We start from the raw sequence: 17,046 nt of genomic DNA, 5'->3' as shown, positions 1-17,046 counted from the left end.
AGCCTTCTGAGCTAACAAAAAAGTGAAATTAAAGGAAACTATTTAATACAACATTGATCTTTTCTCAGAGACAAGCTGGATTCCGCAGTTCTTCCTGGGTATTTCATGCCTCCCCTGTGTGAGGGTAGACGAAGAAGGCAGGCTGAAGCTCGGTAGGTTTCAAAGCCACCCCTTTAGAATGACAAAATCTAACATCTGTTTCTGTATCATCTGCAGAGTTCAGCTCTTGTCTTTAGCTCAGTAACACCACCCCTTGGGAAAAAAGCCATAAGGGAAACTAGCAAGCAACTCAGACTGGGAAATGACAATATCGCCCTAACTGCTGGTTCACAGTAACACTAGGTACAAAAAAGCTGTTAGTCTTCATTAGACATTCCCAACATTCGTGAAAACCATTCCAGGCACAGAAAAACGTAAGACAATTATACATATGAACACATAAGCAGAAATGAATTGCAGTGTCTATTTGTGTCTATTTTACCTCAATCCATGAGTGCCAATAATAATAATAATGATGATGATGATTTAGGTTTGTTCTCAGAAAGCTGGAACTTTGCTCGTGAGTAATTCTTTCATTTTAGTGTCCAATTTGTACCTTGGCAAAAGTCTTTACTTCCCGAGAAGCTGAGTATTCAGTGCATATTTTACTGTATTAGTACCCATTTAATCACTTCAGTCCTTGTGGCAGCTTAAATGACCTGATCCAGTTTTGCTTTTACATTAAATTGGTCTTCCTTCTCACAAGAAAATGTTCTTGCAGGAGCATTGCTGAACATCGGCAATCCCAGAGCGCTGAGCAAGTTAGTGTAGCTCTGACTCAAAAAATACATAATCTAACCTGAGCTCTTTATTGCTTTTACTTAAGCGGAACCTCTCCAGATGCAATGTTATTACATAATTATATAGAGTTATAAAAGCACAGAAGTCTGAGATATAAAGGATTTATTGGGCCACATTTATACTTTTCTAAACGAACTCCTGAAACTAAATGCAAAAATGCACATGTAATTACATGGCCGTATTTGTATGTGCAATTACCATGATTACAAACTGGGCAAGTCCCAACAGCCAGTTAAGCATCTAAAATGGTTACATTCATCCCCTCCTGATGAACCACCACCCAGCATGCAGATGTTTCAAAATACAGAATATATATAGATGCAAAATATTCTGAGGCAGTAATTCTTTGGCCTTTCGTTTAAGAAGTGACTTATTAAGACACAGAAACAAGTACAGAGGTTCCATCCAAAATACTTCCCCCCCCCCCCCCTTTTGTTTTTGTCCAATCCATTTTAAGGTCTGAAATGAGACAAAATGGTTTGTATTCCCAGACGGTGAAGTAAGAAACAGATAGCTGGATGCATACAATAACAAGAAAAATAACCACACGGGGAAACTGAACATAGCTGGAAGCAAAAGATGAGCCAAAATACCTCCCCTATCTGAAAAGCTATTAGGTTGGACATCATTCTCAGCATCACAAAGCTACGTTTTAGATATATTCGAGAGTGATGATTTTCATACGCCTTTTCAGAATGGTTTCAATTAAATGAATGGAAAGAAATACAATCCCACATCTTTTTGCTATCTCGAGTCACTGCATTTAAACACCACCCCAATATATTTTTCTGTAGAATGTTACAGAAAACAGTTCACTACTGGGATGCCTTTCTGTCTATTTAGAAAATCATACGCCAGATACAAAATGTTGACCTGTTCTCACATCATGTGCCATAACTCGCTTTGAGGAACCCTGTTGACCAAGTAATTTCTCTCCTTGTTTGGATTTTCTCAATCACAAAGGCTCAGTCCTGAATCAATTGTTATGCAGCCAAAACTCACACTGACTCCAATGATTTTTGGGCACGCTGGGCATACAGGGTCAGGCCCTGCAAAGTTACACTGCATTGTAGGAGCCCATGTCCCTACAGCCAGTCAGTTCACCTCTCTTCACAATCCCCTTTTACTACAAATTATGGGGACAGAGGCGACCCTTTCAGAGGAGCCAGGGGAAGGCGAAAGCAGAGGTCAGCCCTGACACAAAAGCTGACAAGCTTACTGAATAAAAGCACAAAATAAAGGAGCTTATGAAGCTATCATCAGCAGGGTAAGGCTGTGCAAACAACAAGACCTCCTGCATTAGCACAGGCACCCTAGCTGGATGGTCAGGAAAATAAATGGCAAGCCAGAACCTCCACCAGAGAGTTACGTGTCATTTACAGAGGTTGCTCGGTCGGGAAGGGTAGGAGCAGCTGCCCTGGTTACTGGAGGCAAAACTCCCTTGTACAGATCACGCCACTTCCCTAAGAATTACAATACATTTAGAATCTCCTCTGCTGTGCTAGTTTTTAGCCCTTCATGTTCCCAATCTTTACATTTTCTCTACAATCATAAAATCCAGAAATTTCCCCCTTTTTCTCTTTAATGGACATGAGTCCAGGAACAGGAACCTTGAGAACACTATTACCAGCTGTAATAAGTGACAGGCTCAACTGCATTACACCAGGAGAAATAAAAAGCTCCCACTGACACCGCTGGCCATTTAATGAGCCATTTGTTTGAGCTGCTACATGTCAAAATCAGAACAGCACGTTTTAGAAGCTCTTGCTACTTTATAGCTATCAAAATGAATATAATATTCTTCATGCAACTAACCCTTGGATTCACCTTTCATTCCTGGAGCACTGGGGCAGTCTGCAAGAGCAGGAACCCCCAGCACTGCGTGATACAGCTACGGTTTACCAGTATACAGAATCCTAGACTGGTTTGGGTTGCAAGGGATCTTAAAGATCATCCAGTTCCAACCCCCTGACATGGGCAGGAACACCTTCCTCCAGATCAGGTTGCTCCAAGCCCCATTCAATATGGTTCAAGACATTTATGTCACTCTACAATCCATTAATCCCTCTGGTTTTAAATATTTCCTTTCATTGCTCATGGTATATACATATATAAATACACATACATACAGCCACAAGCACATACATATGTATATATTTGTCTATGTGACATACGTATGTGTATGTGTGCTTCTGTATATAATATATGCACATGATGTTTGCATCTGTATTTTAATACATTATATATATATTTTAAGATATATACTACAATATTATTACATATTGCCACAGCTACTCAGTCCAAAAGCATCTGCAAGCCTGTAACATGGAAAAAGGATGAGTTTCTTGGAAGGCCTAAACTTAAAAGATCAATCCAGTGTCAACCTTCCCACTACAGCATACAGAGAGACAGTGCCTGAGAAATGAATTGATTTTCCTCATTGAAATCTGGTAATCAAATCCTGCCAAGTGCTAAGCTTCATTCGAAGAAGACTTTTCTACAGAGCATCCCCAGCACCACACCGAACCTTTTAAGAGTAGAACCAAAACTGTGTGCTGACAGCTGTGAGGCAGGATTTCCTCTGCTGTGGGATGCTGGAACTGAGAGCAAGCAGCAAGGAATTGAAATATTAAACTCCAAACCCGCAGCTCTGCTTAGGCTTGTGTTTATAAATGTATTATTACGATTAGCAGTAAACCCCAGAAGGCACAGGAATTTCATCCCTAGCACCATTAATGAACACTGAAGCTCAGCACAATTAATAGAAAACCGGGATTGTATGTATACAAACACACACGTATGTATATATAACCATATCTGTCAATATATCCACAGAGGTCCATGGATATCTCCATATATCATATACATACGCGTGTGTATACATACTCATATATACCCGCTGTTTGGACACACATTATGTGGGCTATAATCTTATGATTTAATAATGTTATCTCCCCTTTTTACTCTCCCTGCTTTCCTCACACTCTGAAGTGGAAAATTCTTCTACTAAGAACATTTACAGCACTTTGAATTTGCATTGCACTGCACAAGCTCAAGGCCCGACCCTGCAAATATTTAGTCACACAAGTAGCCTACTCTTGTAAAGCCTTCCAGTGAAGACAAATAGATCACTCATGCAACCCCGATTTCTGTGGAAACGGGCTGATATCACTGGAGAGCAGTTCATTATCTTGTAAATGGCCAGACCAGAAGCTCCCCTGACCTCCATCCACAGCCACTGCATTCAGTTCCACTGTACCGCAAGTTTAACCCTTTGTTAGGAAATGATTTTGCATTACAAAACTATCAAATAACCTCTGTGCATTGCATGTTTGGAAAAGCCTGACGTGGATTCATTAGACCCATTCGCACAATTCTTCTTTCTCAGGCATCTGTACTTTGTACTTTATCATTGCAAGCTTTAAAATAACCTTGGAGTCTATCTGCAGCTACACAGTCCAAGAAAAAAAATACTCCCTTCAAACTACGTTGTTCCAAATTTGGCTTAAAACAATATAAATACCCATTTTTGGTGTCTACTACCTAAACAGAGTGCTTCAGCTGAGTGTGACAAAAAATAACAACTCCTCTAAAATGAGCCTAGAGTCAATATTAGTATTAGCATAGTGCCTGTGAGAACTTGTTCTTGTCAAGTTTTTCATGGCCACCACAGAAATGAAAGATTGCAGGGGGAGTCAGATGCCAGGAGGCACCTACCTGAACTGTGATGGCACAAAAAAACATGAAAAAAGGCCTTTAAAAAGCTTGCATATCTGACACAGTCACTTCATAAACCAGGGCTGCAACACTTCCCAGGGTGGCCGCAGCTCATACCTGAGTCCACCAACACTCTCTGTGCCCATGCAGAAAGCAGAGGGCTGGAGGCGCAGAGGTCTCTGCTCTGGCATGCCCTTCCAGGGATCATCTCCTGCCTCCTTGGCCAGCTACCACAGCCCTACCTGCCCTTCCCAACATGTGGGTGCAGTCAGAAGACAGCACTTATGAAAAGGCCACAACAATCTGCTGCAAAGATAGAATCACAGAATGGTCTGGGTTAGAAAGGACCTTACAATCATCCAGTTCCAACCTCCTGCCCTGAGCAGAATAGAATAGAGGATATTTCAATTGGAAGTAACCTACAATAATTATCTGATCCAACTGCCTGAGCACTTCAGATCCGTCCAAAAGTTAAAGCATGTTATTAAGGGCATTGTCCAAATGCCTCTTAAACACTGACGGGCTTGGGACATCAGCCACCTCTCTTGGAAGCCTGTGCCAGTGTTTGACCACCCTCATGGTAAAGAAATGCTTCCTAATGTCAACTTTGAACCTTCCCTGGTGCAGCTTTGAACCATTCCTACACGTCCTTTCATTAAATACCAGGGAGAATAGGTTTACATAGCTAACCCATGCTGGGGGGGGAGTGGAGAAGGGAAGCTCTAAACCCCACATTCTTTCCCTTGCAGTTCTGCCCTGGTCATAACTAATACCCAGGCCAAGATAGACAGGGTGGATTAGCCTTGTTCACTCATTGTCACTCCTATGACAAAAAGGCAAGCAACAAGGGAGAACTCAATCATACACCCACAGCATCCTGTGGTGACCAGTGATCTCCCCACGCTGCTGCACAGAAGGAGCAGCGCTGGGCTCCCCTGAAGGAAACCGGATAAGGTTGCAAGTCATCAGCTTCCATAAAGGAGGCAGAAATTCAAACCAGAGTCTTCTGGAATGATTTACATGGCACATAAAACTGAGAAGCAATCATAGAAATCATTCAACAAATGATTGGGATTAGTTTTACGAATGCTGCTTTCAAAAGGAGGGACAATGTAGCCCTTTTAACTTCTGTGATGGCACGTGCCTTATGGAAAGCTGTTCCTGCCAACAAGTTGAACACCCTCTGCCATCCCATGCAATTCAGTGGGAATAAACGTTATTTGGCAACTTCAGCATGAAGACATTGAGCTTGCCTTCCAGTGACATGAATGGTTAGAGCTGGTTTGCAATTGTATCAGCTCTGTGCTTCCAGCAGCTCTGGAGCTCTTGTTAACAGATCCTTTCTTCACTCTTAAAAGTGCAGGATAACATCTGGGCCTTTTGGGAAGCAGTCTCGCAATAAAGAAGCACTTTGTGTAATTCTTCTTTCCTCGCCAAACCGCATCTGTCTGCTCCCTCTGCCCTTCTCCACTCCACCCCGAGCTCCTTGGGGCTGTGGGGACATCTGTTAGCAAAGCGAGCTGTCTCCACCGGGCCATCAGTAGGTGGCACTGCCTGCTTCTTTCTCCCCACCCACAGCAATGTCCAGTGCTGACACCCCACATCACCCTCCACTAACCATTTCGAAGGGTGCCCGAGTGACTTAGGCACTTCAACTCCTGCAAGGTGCACCTATGGCAATGTCAAGCTGGGACAAAGAAGCAGTTCCATCACTCCTTGCCAGACAGCAGAGTGGCAGCTTTTCCAGAGGAAGGAGGTGGCCAGCAAGCAGTGAAAACCTCTCCTGTCACCTCAGTAGGATTTGGCAGGTCATCTGCCTGGGATCTTGAAGTTCCTCTAATCCTAATGCCAGTTAAACTGACGGTGTCAGCCTGGTCTTGAACTGTGTGTAGTGGCCTCATCCATCTCCAGCCAACCTGTTCCAAAAACAGCTCAAACTAAGCTACTTGAGAAAACAATCTTGCTCTAAAATGACCCTCCTGCTTGCAGCAATCCCCTCCTGATGACTGCATTTGGAGTGCATGGTCAGACCCGCAATCAGCCCCAGCCCCAGCCTTCACTTGGTTTTGAAAGGTTTGGTCCCAAGAGCTATGAACCTCTGCTGCCCCATCCAAAATACAGAATGACAAATCGTCCATGTAGTCACACACCAGCTGGTATCAGCAATCACTTCTCAGGCCACAGATTCCTAAAGTGGTCATGGCTAAACTCCAGCCAACTGCAGATCAAGGATTGTTGCTGGGAATCCCGCACCGTTGCCACCACAAAGAGGATTCAGTGCCCACGTGCTGGCAACAGGGAAGAGGTCCCTGTGTAGCTGTTCCCACTGTAGCTCGATCTTCCCTTCCCCCTGCTTTCTGTGAGAACAACAGTGGATTCATGCAAGAAGGATGGTGAATGACCAGACCTTCCAGAGTCCACATACTCCCTATGCAAATGCGTTTGCACTAGAAATTAATTGTATATTGACTTTCTTCAGACGTGGAAAGACTGTCTACTTCCACCTGGAATAAGCAAACCATACACAAAGCTTTATTATTTTAATTCTCACATTAAAATTGAAACTGCCGCATCCTGCTGGCTGTGCATATGTATAGGGAAACCATCAGGGTAAAAATCTGTTCATTATCACATGTAAAGGAAAGAAAATAGTGTTTAAAAGTATTGAGATCGGCTGGCACATCCTAAGTCCACTGAACTTGTCAACAGCAAGTGATGTATGCACTATTTTAATCAACAAATTTTCCAAGTGATAAATATCCTCACTGTAATCATGACCATTTAAAACAAATCAGTAACAAATACACTAAAACCGAACCAATTCATATAGAAACTGCTTTGACAACATAACTTGGTGACTTTTTTGAACATAGACATCATCTTAGTATTTCATTTGTGTGTTTTAGCTTAATGCTAAAGCTAAATGAGCCAAAGGAAACAGCCTTGTCTGAGCAGTCAGCAAACCGCTGGTACTGCTAGCAGCTAGTGTCTTCTTCCATGGGCTTCAGACAAAGCCAACCCTTCTCCTTCAGCTTTTGTGTTCGCTTTTAAGAAAGCGGTAGCTCCTTCTTAAATGAATCATTGTGAGCTCACACGAGAAGTGCTGATAAAGAGCTGCCACAGAAAGAAGCTTGCACTTCTCCAAACGTCTGCAGTTTCAAACCTTCCCTCCCTTCTCTTCAGCTTCAGCAATGCAAAGGAAGAAAGAACGGCAGCACCCTTCATTCTGATACTCCAGGGCTATAATTACATTATTACAGTAAATCAAACATTGCCTTTGTGTCTTTACAATCATGCTCATTGTTTGGAATTAACTGCAAATGGTTTGATTTTCTTCCTCCAATACGGCAGGGAGGAATTAAAGCATGCTAAATCATCTTCCCCACCAAAATGCATGGAAAGACAGGATTCAGACAGCAGCATTTGAACTTTGCAAGAAAAGAAACCTCAGCATGGAGGACATGGAAGAGATCAAGCATCTCATTTGACACAGAGCGACTGCACAGCAATTAGCAGGCTGCTTAAACCCTCTTTTACAATAAATCAGTGACCCAGTTTCCCCTCTTCCTCAGTGCCCGTCATTATAAAATCAACTTTAATGAACTACCCCTCTCCTCCCCACTCCAAAGTAAATCCATCTCCACTGCAGGCTGCACCTGCCCTTCACTGTCACACCAGGGAGCCCCTTAGAGCCCCTGGCGAGCTGCAGCAGGCTGGGCCTGCCCCAGACGGTGGGGACAAGGGACAATGGCCCAGTGCTGGCACTTTGGTGGCCATAAGAGTGATGGGCAGAGCACAGAAAAGCAATTAGGAAATGCAAGCTGCCTTCGCCTCAGCATTGGCTGATGTGAAACCATTCTCCCTCTTGCTGGTTTTCCATGTTTCTTTTGACTTGATTCGCCACATCTGCTGGAGCTGACACATCTGGCTCCTTCCCTAGGCAGAGGGCACGGTGGATATATCAACGTGTTGTCTGAAGGCAGTGGTACTTTCTGGAAAGAGCTCTTTCCCCCCCCATCCTATATTGTACAATAATCAAGTCTTTTAAAAGGATGACTAAAAAAAAAAGAGAGAAAAAAAAAGCTGATTTTGACAAGAGACAGGCCAGAATGGGAACTGCTGAGACAGTAAAGAACAAGCCTGTTATCTTACAAACTACACTTCAGGCTGTCAGCTGCCAGAGATTTACAGGAAAACCCCCGTTCCTAGAGCTGAACCTACTCGGAACTCTTATTTCCAGCAAAAGAATCTTATGAAGGCGCTCACCCCGAATAGCCCCTGGCTGTGGCCGGGGATGCCCCAGTGCAGCCGGGCAGGAGGGGGACAGGGCAGCCCGGGGGAGCCGCGCTCCATGCCCGCGGGTACGGAGCCGTCCCCGGGTACCGGGGCCGCTTTCCCCCTCCCGGCCCCGAGCCGGGGCACGGCACGGTGGCGGGAAGGTGTCATGTCCTTCCAGCTATTTATAGCAGCCGACTCGTATTTGAGTATGCCGGGGGCCGCCGGGAGACGGGTAAGGAGCTAAAAAGAGGTAAGAAGCAAAGGCAGAAAAGGTCCCGGCCTTTGCTGTGTCGTGCCTTTGGCAGTATGGGTCCTGCTGCTGCAGCGAAAGTGCCTGTCAAAAGCCTGAACAGGGGAGGAGATGTTGGCTTTTTGAGCTGATTTCCCCTGCCTTGGCAGCAAACTCTGGACAGTGATTTCTATACCCTTGGCCAGCTTAGAAAACAAGCTGAAAATCAGTCTTGAGGTCGGTAGACCCTGTCCCCTTTGCTATTTTACCAGACATAACAAACACCACGCTGCTCACTGGTGCCCATTTTCTGCACCGGTTTTACGCCTCCAGCATTACACCAGAGCGCCATTCCTGCCCATACCGCCGCCCGACTGTGCCTGAATAAAGCCTGGCAGGTCCATTTTTACAGCCTCCCTTCAAGGTAATGTCTTACCAATGCTCCAGCCCTCACCCACGGCGCAGTGACCTCGCCTCTGGAATGAAACACATTAAAGAATGAGGCGGATGATGCCCGAGGCTGATCGCGGACAGGCAAAAGAAAACGCGATGACAAACTCGGGACGAAGCTGAAAACATGTTTCTGATTTAAATGTAACCTATTTTTCAATCGGGTGAACACGAAGCGCTGATTAACACGCGGGGGTTTGCCCACGACAGCGTTTTCCCAACGCGCAGCCGGTCGTGCTCCTCCTCCCGGAGTTGGGGGAGCGCCCGCCCGGCCCCGGCCCTCCTCGCCAAGGGACACCCTATTTCCCTTTGCTCCCCTGTCCAGGGTCCACCTAAGTTCACAAACAGGGGTACGCCACCGCGGCCCCCCCTGCCCGCACACACCCCGGGACCCCTCACAACGCCCCCCTCCCCCATCCTGCTTCATCCAAAGGCATCTTTCCAGAGCATAAAACCACACACGGGGAAGAAACACTACTACTGCTACGGGGAAGAAGTGCCTACCAGAGTGAGCCGCGACTTCCCAAAACACACACTCCAAGCTCAACCTGGTCAACTCGCTTCCGCCGAGCAAGAAAAACAATCTTGGGGGGAAAAAAACATAATAAAATCCTCTCAGCATTTCCAAGCTGAGAGTGTGCTGTCAACTCGATCAGTAACGACGGCTGCGCTCAAGCTCGGCTCTCCCAAAACCAAATCAGAACAGCAACAGAGGAGTAACTAACACAGTTCCTGGGAGCTTTTTGTGCTTGCCTAGATGTATGTGTTATAGTTAGACCTGGCAGACAGGAGAAGGGAAGGAAGGAGGAAGGGAGGAAAGGAGGAAGGGAAGGAAAGGAGGAAGGGAAGGAAAGGAGGAAGGGAAGGAAAGGAGGAAGGGAAGGAAAGGAGGAAGGGAGGAAAGGAGGAAGGGAAGGAAAGGAGGAAGGGAAGGAAGGAGGAAGGAGGAAAGGAGGAAGGGAAGGAAAGGAGGAAGGGAGGAAGGAGGAAGGGAAGGAAGGAGGAAGGAAGGAAAGGAGGAAGGGAAGGAAAGGAGGAAGGGAAGGAAAGGAGGAAGGGAAGGAAAGGAGGAAGGGAAGGAAAGGAGGAAGGAAGGAAGGAAGGAAGGGAAGGAAAGGAGGAAGGGAAGGAAAGGAGGAAGGGAAGGAAAGGAGGAAGGGAAGGAAAGGAGGAAGGGAAGGAAAGGAGGAAGGGAAGGAAAGGAGGAAGGGAAGAGGAGGAAGGGAGGAAAGGAGGAAGGGAAGGAAGGAGAGGGAAGGAAAGGAGGAAGGGAAGGAAAGGAGGAAAGGAAGGGAGGAAGGAGGAAGGGAAGGAAAGGAGGAAGGGAAGGAAAGGAGGAAGGGAAGGAAAGGAGGAAGGGAAGGAAAGGAGGAGGGAAGGAAAGGAGGAAGGGAAGGAAAGGAGGAAGGGAAGGAAAGGAGGAAGGAAGGAAAGGAGGAGGGAAGGAAAGGAGGAAGGGAAGGAAAGAGGAAGGGAAGAAGGAGGAAGGGAAGGAAAGGAGGAAGGGAAGGAGGAGAAGGGAAGGAAAGGAGGAAGGGAAGGAAAGGAGGAAGGGAAGGAAAGGAGGAAGGGAAGGAAAGGAGGAAGGGAAGGAAAGGAGGAAGGGAAGGAAAGGAGGAAGGGAAGGAAAGGAGGAAGGGAAGGAAAGGAGGAAGGGAAGGAAAGGAGGAAGGGAAGGAAAGGAGGAAGGGAGGAAAGGAGGAAGGGAAGGAAGGGAGAAGGAAGGAAGGAGGAAGGGAAGGAAGGAGGAAGGAAAGGAGAAGGGAAGGAAGGAGGAAGGAAGGAAAGGAGGAAGGGAAGGAAAGGAGGAAGGGAGGAAAGGAGGAAGGGAAGGAAAGGAGGAAGGGAAGGAAAGGAGGAAGGGAAGGAAAGGAGGAAGGGAAGGAAAGGAGGAAGGGAAGGAAGGTTAATATGTATTTTCTCATCGCGGATAAATCACGACTACCCTTTCTTTGAACACTGTATGAAACTCGAGAGCTTTGATCGGTGGGATCTGAAGTTCTCGTGGGGGAGCTGGTAGTCACTCCTGCTGCAGCTGCTGAAGAAACACAAAACTCCTTCACTCCATTCAGTTCAAAAAGCACCTACTGTGAGACCGTCTGGTCTAACGTTCATTTTTTATTCTACTGCAACGCTCACACTATGCGAAACGCAAGAGGAATTTCCATAGCAGCATTTACATCCAAATGGACCCGTTGAGGTTCACGCTGATGTGTCACAGTTCCACCACGCAGCCTTTCCGGCAAGTGCCGCGGTGCGCTGACTAACCAAGCCAACACCACCCGGCTGTCCCATGGGCCGATCCGTGCGCCAGGGCTCCGGCCACCCCTCACGGAGCTGCCGGGAGCCACGGCAGCCCTCGCCTCCTTCCCTCCGGAGGAGCCCGCATCCAAACCGGCCTTCCGCCTCACATCTGGGGAGTGCTGCTGAGCCTCCGAGTCCCTTCCTCGGCCCCCTCCCTCGGTGTTAATTCTGTTTACGAAGCAGAGCGACAAGAGAACGACCCTCAAGGCCGGCCGTAGCGGGGGGATGCTGGTGGCGGACGCGCCGCAATCCGCACTTCTCCCGGGGCGGCGGGGGTGAGCCCCGCTGCTTAGGGCGGAAAGCGCCCATCGACGCGCCTCCAGCCTGCCCCGCGGCCCCACGCCGGGGAAGGGAGGGAGGCGAGGAGCCGCGGAGCCCGCAGGGACATCCATCTGCCTCAGCAACACCCGGCCCCCCCGCGCCTCTCGGCGGGGCGGCGGCTCCCCACGGCGGGGCTTGGAGGTGGGGGTAAACTCTCGGGGTCTCCCTCTGCCGGCAGAGGAACCCCCCGGCCCGCGCCGCGCTCACGGCCGGTAGCACCGGCAGGTTTCCAGCGGCGGGTCCACGAACACGGCGGAAACGCAGCGCAACCCACCCGGCCCGGGCGCGCAACACCCGCGTACCTGCAGGACGTTGGCGTGGCGCAGCCGCTGAAGCAGGATCATCTCCTTGACGATCTTGTAGGCGGCCAGGCGGTAGCAGTCTCCCAGGGTGGAGAACTGCCGCACACAGCGGGCGATGTCGTGCCCGCCGAAATCCACCGCCTTCAGCGCCACGGCCAGCGTGCGGTTGAGCACCGCCTTGTAGACCGCCTTGGTGTACCCGGAGCCCAGGTACTGCACGCCGGTGACATTGCGGATGTCCGCGGCAGCCAGCAGCGGGCGGCTCCAGCGACAGCTCGGCCGAGGCGCCGGCCCTCGGCCCCGCCGCCGCTCGGCCCCGCGGCCCCGGCTGCTCCGCGAGGTGCGCGGCGGCGCCAGGTCCATCAGGCGCCGCTCCCGGGGCCGCAGCGGCCGCCGCCCCACCGCCGCCCGGTGCTGCCGGTAGCGCAGCACCTCCTCGTAGCGCTCCCGGATCTGCCGCTCCAGGGAGGCCCGACCGCCGCCGTCCTCCTCCGGCGGGTAGAAGGGGGCGCCGGGCGGGGACGGGGGTGCCCCGTCGCGGGGCGGCGGCGGGTGCTCGGAGCCGGGGACGAAGAGGACGTTGAGCAGGGTGCCCAGGAAGAAGGCGAGGCAGCAGCCGGCCGCCACCGCCGTCTTCCTGCGCCTCATCGCCGCTTCGCTGCCGGCTTGTCCAGCCTTTCGGGCTTCTCTCCTCTCGCCCCTGCCCGGGAACCAGCTCCGAGGCTTTTTATCTTTTTTCTTTTCTCCTTTTCTCCCCTTTTTTATATTTTCTCTCCTCCTCCGGGCTGTGCCGGCGGCAGAGCGGAGCCAGGCGCTCAGCCGGAGCGCAGCTCCTCACGGCGTGCCTGCATGACACTTGCCTCTTGCTTTTAAGCCTCTGAAGCACTTAGTATTAGCGGGACATGGAGGAGGGCGGGGGGGGATCCCCGGCTCGCTGCCCCCGCCGACGCACACTGATTGACAGCCCGGACGAGCAGCAGGGGGGCCTGGGAAACGTAGTCCCCCGCCCCAGCCCCGCCAGCCGCCGGCGAGCCCGGGAGCCGGGACTACATCTCCCAGGCGCGGCCGAGCCCCCCGGCGGGGCGGGGCGGGGCGGGAGCGGGCGGACCCCCGGCGGCAGTGGGGCTGGTGGGGGGCTGCGCGTAGGGCCGGCCTGGGCGCTGCCTCCGGGCCGAGCGGGAGTTGCGCGGGTGCGGTCTGCACGCGTGTCCGCTCCGGCAGCGGTCCATTCAGGCTGCCCTTGTCCCTAGGGAATGCGGGGGGGAAAGTAAGGGGGGAACACAAGCACTCCCGAACCCACCAGAGCCACACAAAGGAGGTGGGGGCGATGCCTTTTCCCCACCTCTTCTCTCATCTGCAAAATAAAGCGAGGTGAAAACTGCGCGGCACAACGCGAGCGCGCAGGAGAGCCGGGCTGCGGAGCGGTGTGGGGCGGGCCTCGGGGTGCGTGTCACCCACACGAGACTGAAGCCACAAATCACGGCCTCGGCATGGGGTGGCCCCTGCCCGGTTGGAAATGTGAATTGCAGGGGTGAGTGCTAATGACATGGTTATCCATCAAGGCCGCATTACGATGCTGTTAGCAACTAATTAACAAACACAATCAGCCCGCGAAACTGCCAGTAAGAATGGGCCATCGACAAGACAAGAGCCGTGAAGAGTCAGGCGAGGCAAAGATCACCACAATGGAAGTGGGAAAGCATTTCCAATAACGGGAAGGGACGAGCCATTTAAAGAATATACATTGCACATCGGACAGACAAAAAAGGGGGTGGGGGCTGGGGAGGAGAAAAAAAGAGAAGATAAAAGAAAATGGGGGAGAGAAAAAGAGGAAAATAAGGAAAATAAAAAAAAATTTTTTGAAAAAAGAAAATATAGGGATAAAAAAAAAAAGGCAAAATGAATCGTTTTCAGGTCCCAGCATGCTGCGATCGACCCGCGTTTCCCCCAGCGCCGACAAACCGCGGAGCGCGGCGGAGCTCAGCCCCGGCCCGGCAGCGCGCGGGGACCGGAGGCAGCGGGGGGCGGCGGGCGGAGCGGCCCCTGGAGGGGACGTGGGCATTGACCGTTGTGCCAGCAGCCTCCGCTTCCTGCCGCCGCCTCCCGAGGGCCCTCCGCCGCCACCGGCGCTCGGCACGGCACGGCACGGCCCCGCACACAGGGTGGGCAGCGGCACGCGGAGCGGGCGCCCTAGGGCCGGCACTAAGCACCGCATAAACTAACGGGGGCACGCTGCAGGTGATGGGGAGCGGCTTTTTGTACTTGCTGTACCCTTTTGTGTTTGGTGAGTGTTGGGGGGGGGGGTTTCAGGTTTGGCGGGGTTTTGGGGTGATGTCGTGTCCCCCCCATCATTTCTGTTCTTACCTCGCGGAGCAACGTTCCACCTTCCAGCCGTGCCAGGGCAGCTCCGAGCAGACTTCTCGAGCTGGCCCCTAGTGATTTCGCGGGTGTAGAGAAGGACGGGTTCGAGGCCAGGTTATATGTAGTATCTATCATCTGTTATCTATTATCTATTAAATATTATATATTTTTATTATTATTCCCCCTCCCCCCCCCCCCCCCCCCCCCCCCCCCCCTCCCCCAATAAGCGGATCATAACGGTACGAAATGCGTTTCCAAAGATGTTGGGGCACCTGCAGCCGTCCCTGTTTGGAGTGGGACGGACACACACACACATATACCCGCGCAGGGGGGGAGGCTTCGCACTGCCTTCCCGCGGTGAGGATGACAGATCTGAATGCACCAGCCTTCCGCCGGTGCGGAGCTCCTCCTGTCCCCCCGGCAAAGCTCTCCAGGAGACACCCTGCGATATTAACCCCACCGGTCATCTTAACTCGTAGGTGAAATCACCGCGGAGGGGATCGCCAGTGGGCGCTGCCCGAGTCGCCGCGCAGGAGGCGCGCAGCCTGCCGTCCCGCGGCCCTGCGGAGAAATCACGGCGGTTTGCCCGTGAACGCTGGAAACGTGCGCACACGGCTGGATTTATGGCTTGGTTGATGCTAGCCAGCACTTTCTATTCCTGCACGGAGTCAGGATGAAGTCGGGGCGGTTGCAGAAACCGAGAAAATGAGGCAGCCCTGGAATCGTTACCGGCAAGCGGAGTGATCTCAGCGGAATATTTCTTACAGGCCAAACCGAGGGCGACCCGAGGCCAATAACCTCTTGGAGGGGCGAGCAGGATCCTCAGGGGGGGCAGGGAAGCGGGGGGTGCCCCGGAGAGCTGGTGAGGGCCTCCGTTAGGGCCAGCGCTGAGAGAGGGGGAAGCTTGTGCTGCCAGGCATCTCGCATGGCACCCGCACCCCTGGGCGCTTTGAGGGGGTGCTGTGTTGGGGAGGTGGGGGTACATCTTCCCGGGTGGAGGCAGCGCCCGCTCTTCTTGCAGGACGGGCAAGAGAGGGTCTGCAGCGAAATGGAGGTGTCGGGCTCTGCTTGTCACCGTGAGGAGGCAGTGATTGAAGACGGGCAGCCTCTTCTGTGCCCTCTCTGCCTCCTCCCTCAAACCCGGCTCTTCGGGCTGCGGAGGCTGCGTGCCAGCAGAGGTTGCGCGCCCGCCCGCCGTGTTTGCGCAGCTTACAGGAACACAACCGGACTGCAAAACAGATGCTCCCGCAACCCATTAAAGTGGGCCACCTGCTTTTCACATCACGCCCCATCACAAAGCCGGTTTTCTTCATTATATCCCTCCCGACAGATACCATGAAATACATCACTCATTTAGATATGGGAGCCGACCTCTGCAGGACGACTTGCGCGGAGCGCTTTGATGTCGAGAGACAGATTGCAAAAGACAGAAAAGCCCCTTCCATGTTTCTAATTACCCCGTGCCCTGGGTCTGCCACTGATTAGGGCGGCCCGGCCCGGCTCGGCTCGGCCAGTACGTTCGAGGATAGAAGGGAGGTGTGTGTTCCAGCCTCCTCGAACCGCGCTGCGAGCAAAACCAACACGGGTGCACAAACAGAGCTACCTGTTAAAGCCAACAGCGAGCTGCGGCCAACAGCAAACAGCCCGTGCCGGCATGGAAACGGAGTTTAAAAGCACTTCTGTGAGCATACCCCCCCGCGCCGGTAGAGGAGATTTAGGAGTAGACGGTATCTGGCCCCGTCAGACCAAGGCTCTTTCTGCAGGACGGTGCGCTGAAGCATTACAGCCCTTGCTAACGCTTGAGCTCACATGCGAGCCTTTTATCTCGGCAGAGCGCTTGGAAAAGCTGAATCACGGCGTAGGAAGTGAGGGAGGAAGGTATTTTTTTCATCTGCAACAGGGCTGCTCTTTATTTGAATCTTCACAGTCCCTATTTTCTATCAATATTCCCTAAAGCTGAGGGATTCAAACGGGAAAAATTAAAACCATGCTACCACGCTAAATAAGATTAAGATCGTGGCAATGTATTGACTGTCTCCGGGAAATGGTTTTGTTTGCTGCAGGAGCCACTGGCCATCCTGGAGGTTTTGTGGTTCAGAATGGGCAATGGGGAAGAGAGGTTTGGAGTCAGCATCCAAATCCAGCCAGGAGCAATCTCAAGAGCCCTTGCTCCTGTCCCTCTCTGCTCTTCAGCTCAGCTTGCATGGGCGTTGCTGGGTCTAAGGAGTCTAAATTTTCCGAAGC

General features: G+C 51.2%; 1 protein-coding gene across 1 annotated transcript in view; it reads right to left on the bottom strand.

The window, feature by feature from the left end:
* PKDCC (protein kinase domain containing, cytoplasmic) overlaps nt 1-13,383 on the bottom strand; it is a 38,813-nt gene extending 25,430 nt beyond the window's left edge. Inside the window, exon 1 of the mRNA XM_030499827.1 lies at nt 12,442-13,383. Coding sequence (XP_030355687.1) covers nt 12,442-13,089 — 648 coding nt within the window. The 5' untranslated portion in view covers nt 13,090-13,383. The remainder of the gene's footprint in view (nt 1-12,441) is intronic.
* Between the last annotated feature and the right edge of the window lie 3,663 nt (nt 13,384-17,046).

This window comes from Strigops habroptila, chromosome 10 (assembly GCF_004027225.2).
Source record: "Strigops habroptila isolate Jane chromosome 10, bStrHab1.2.pri, whole genome shotgun sequence".
Taxonomy (NCBI): Eukaryota; Metazoa; Chordata; class Aves; order Psittaciformes; family Psittacidae; genus Strigops; species Strigops habroptila.
This window is presented reverse-complemented; position numbering and strand designations above follow the sequence as displayed.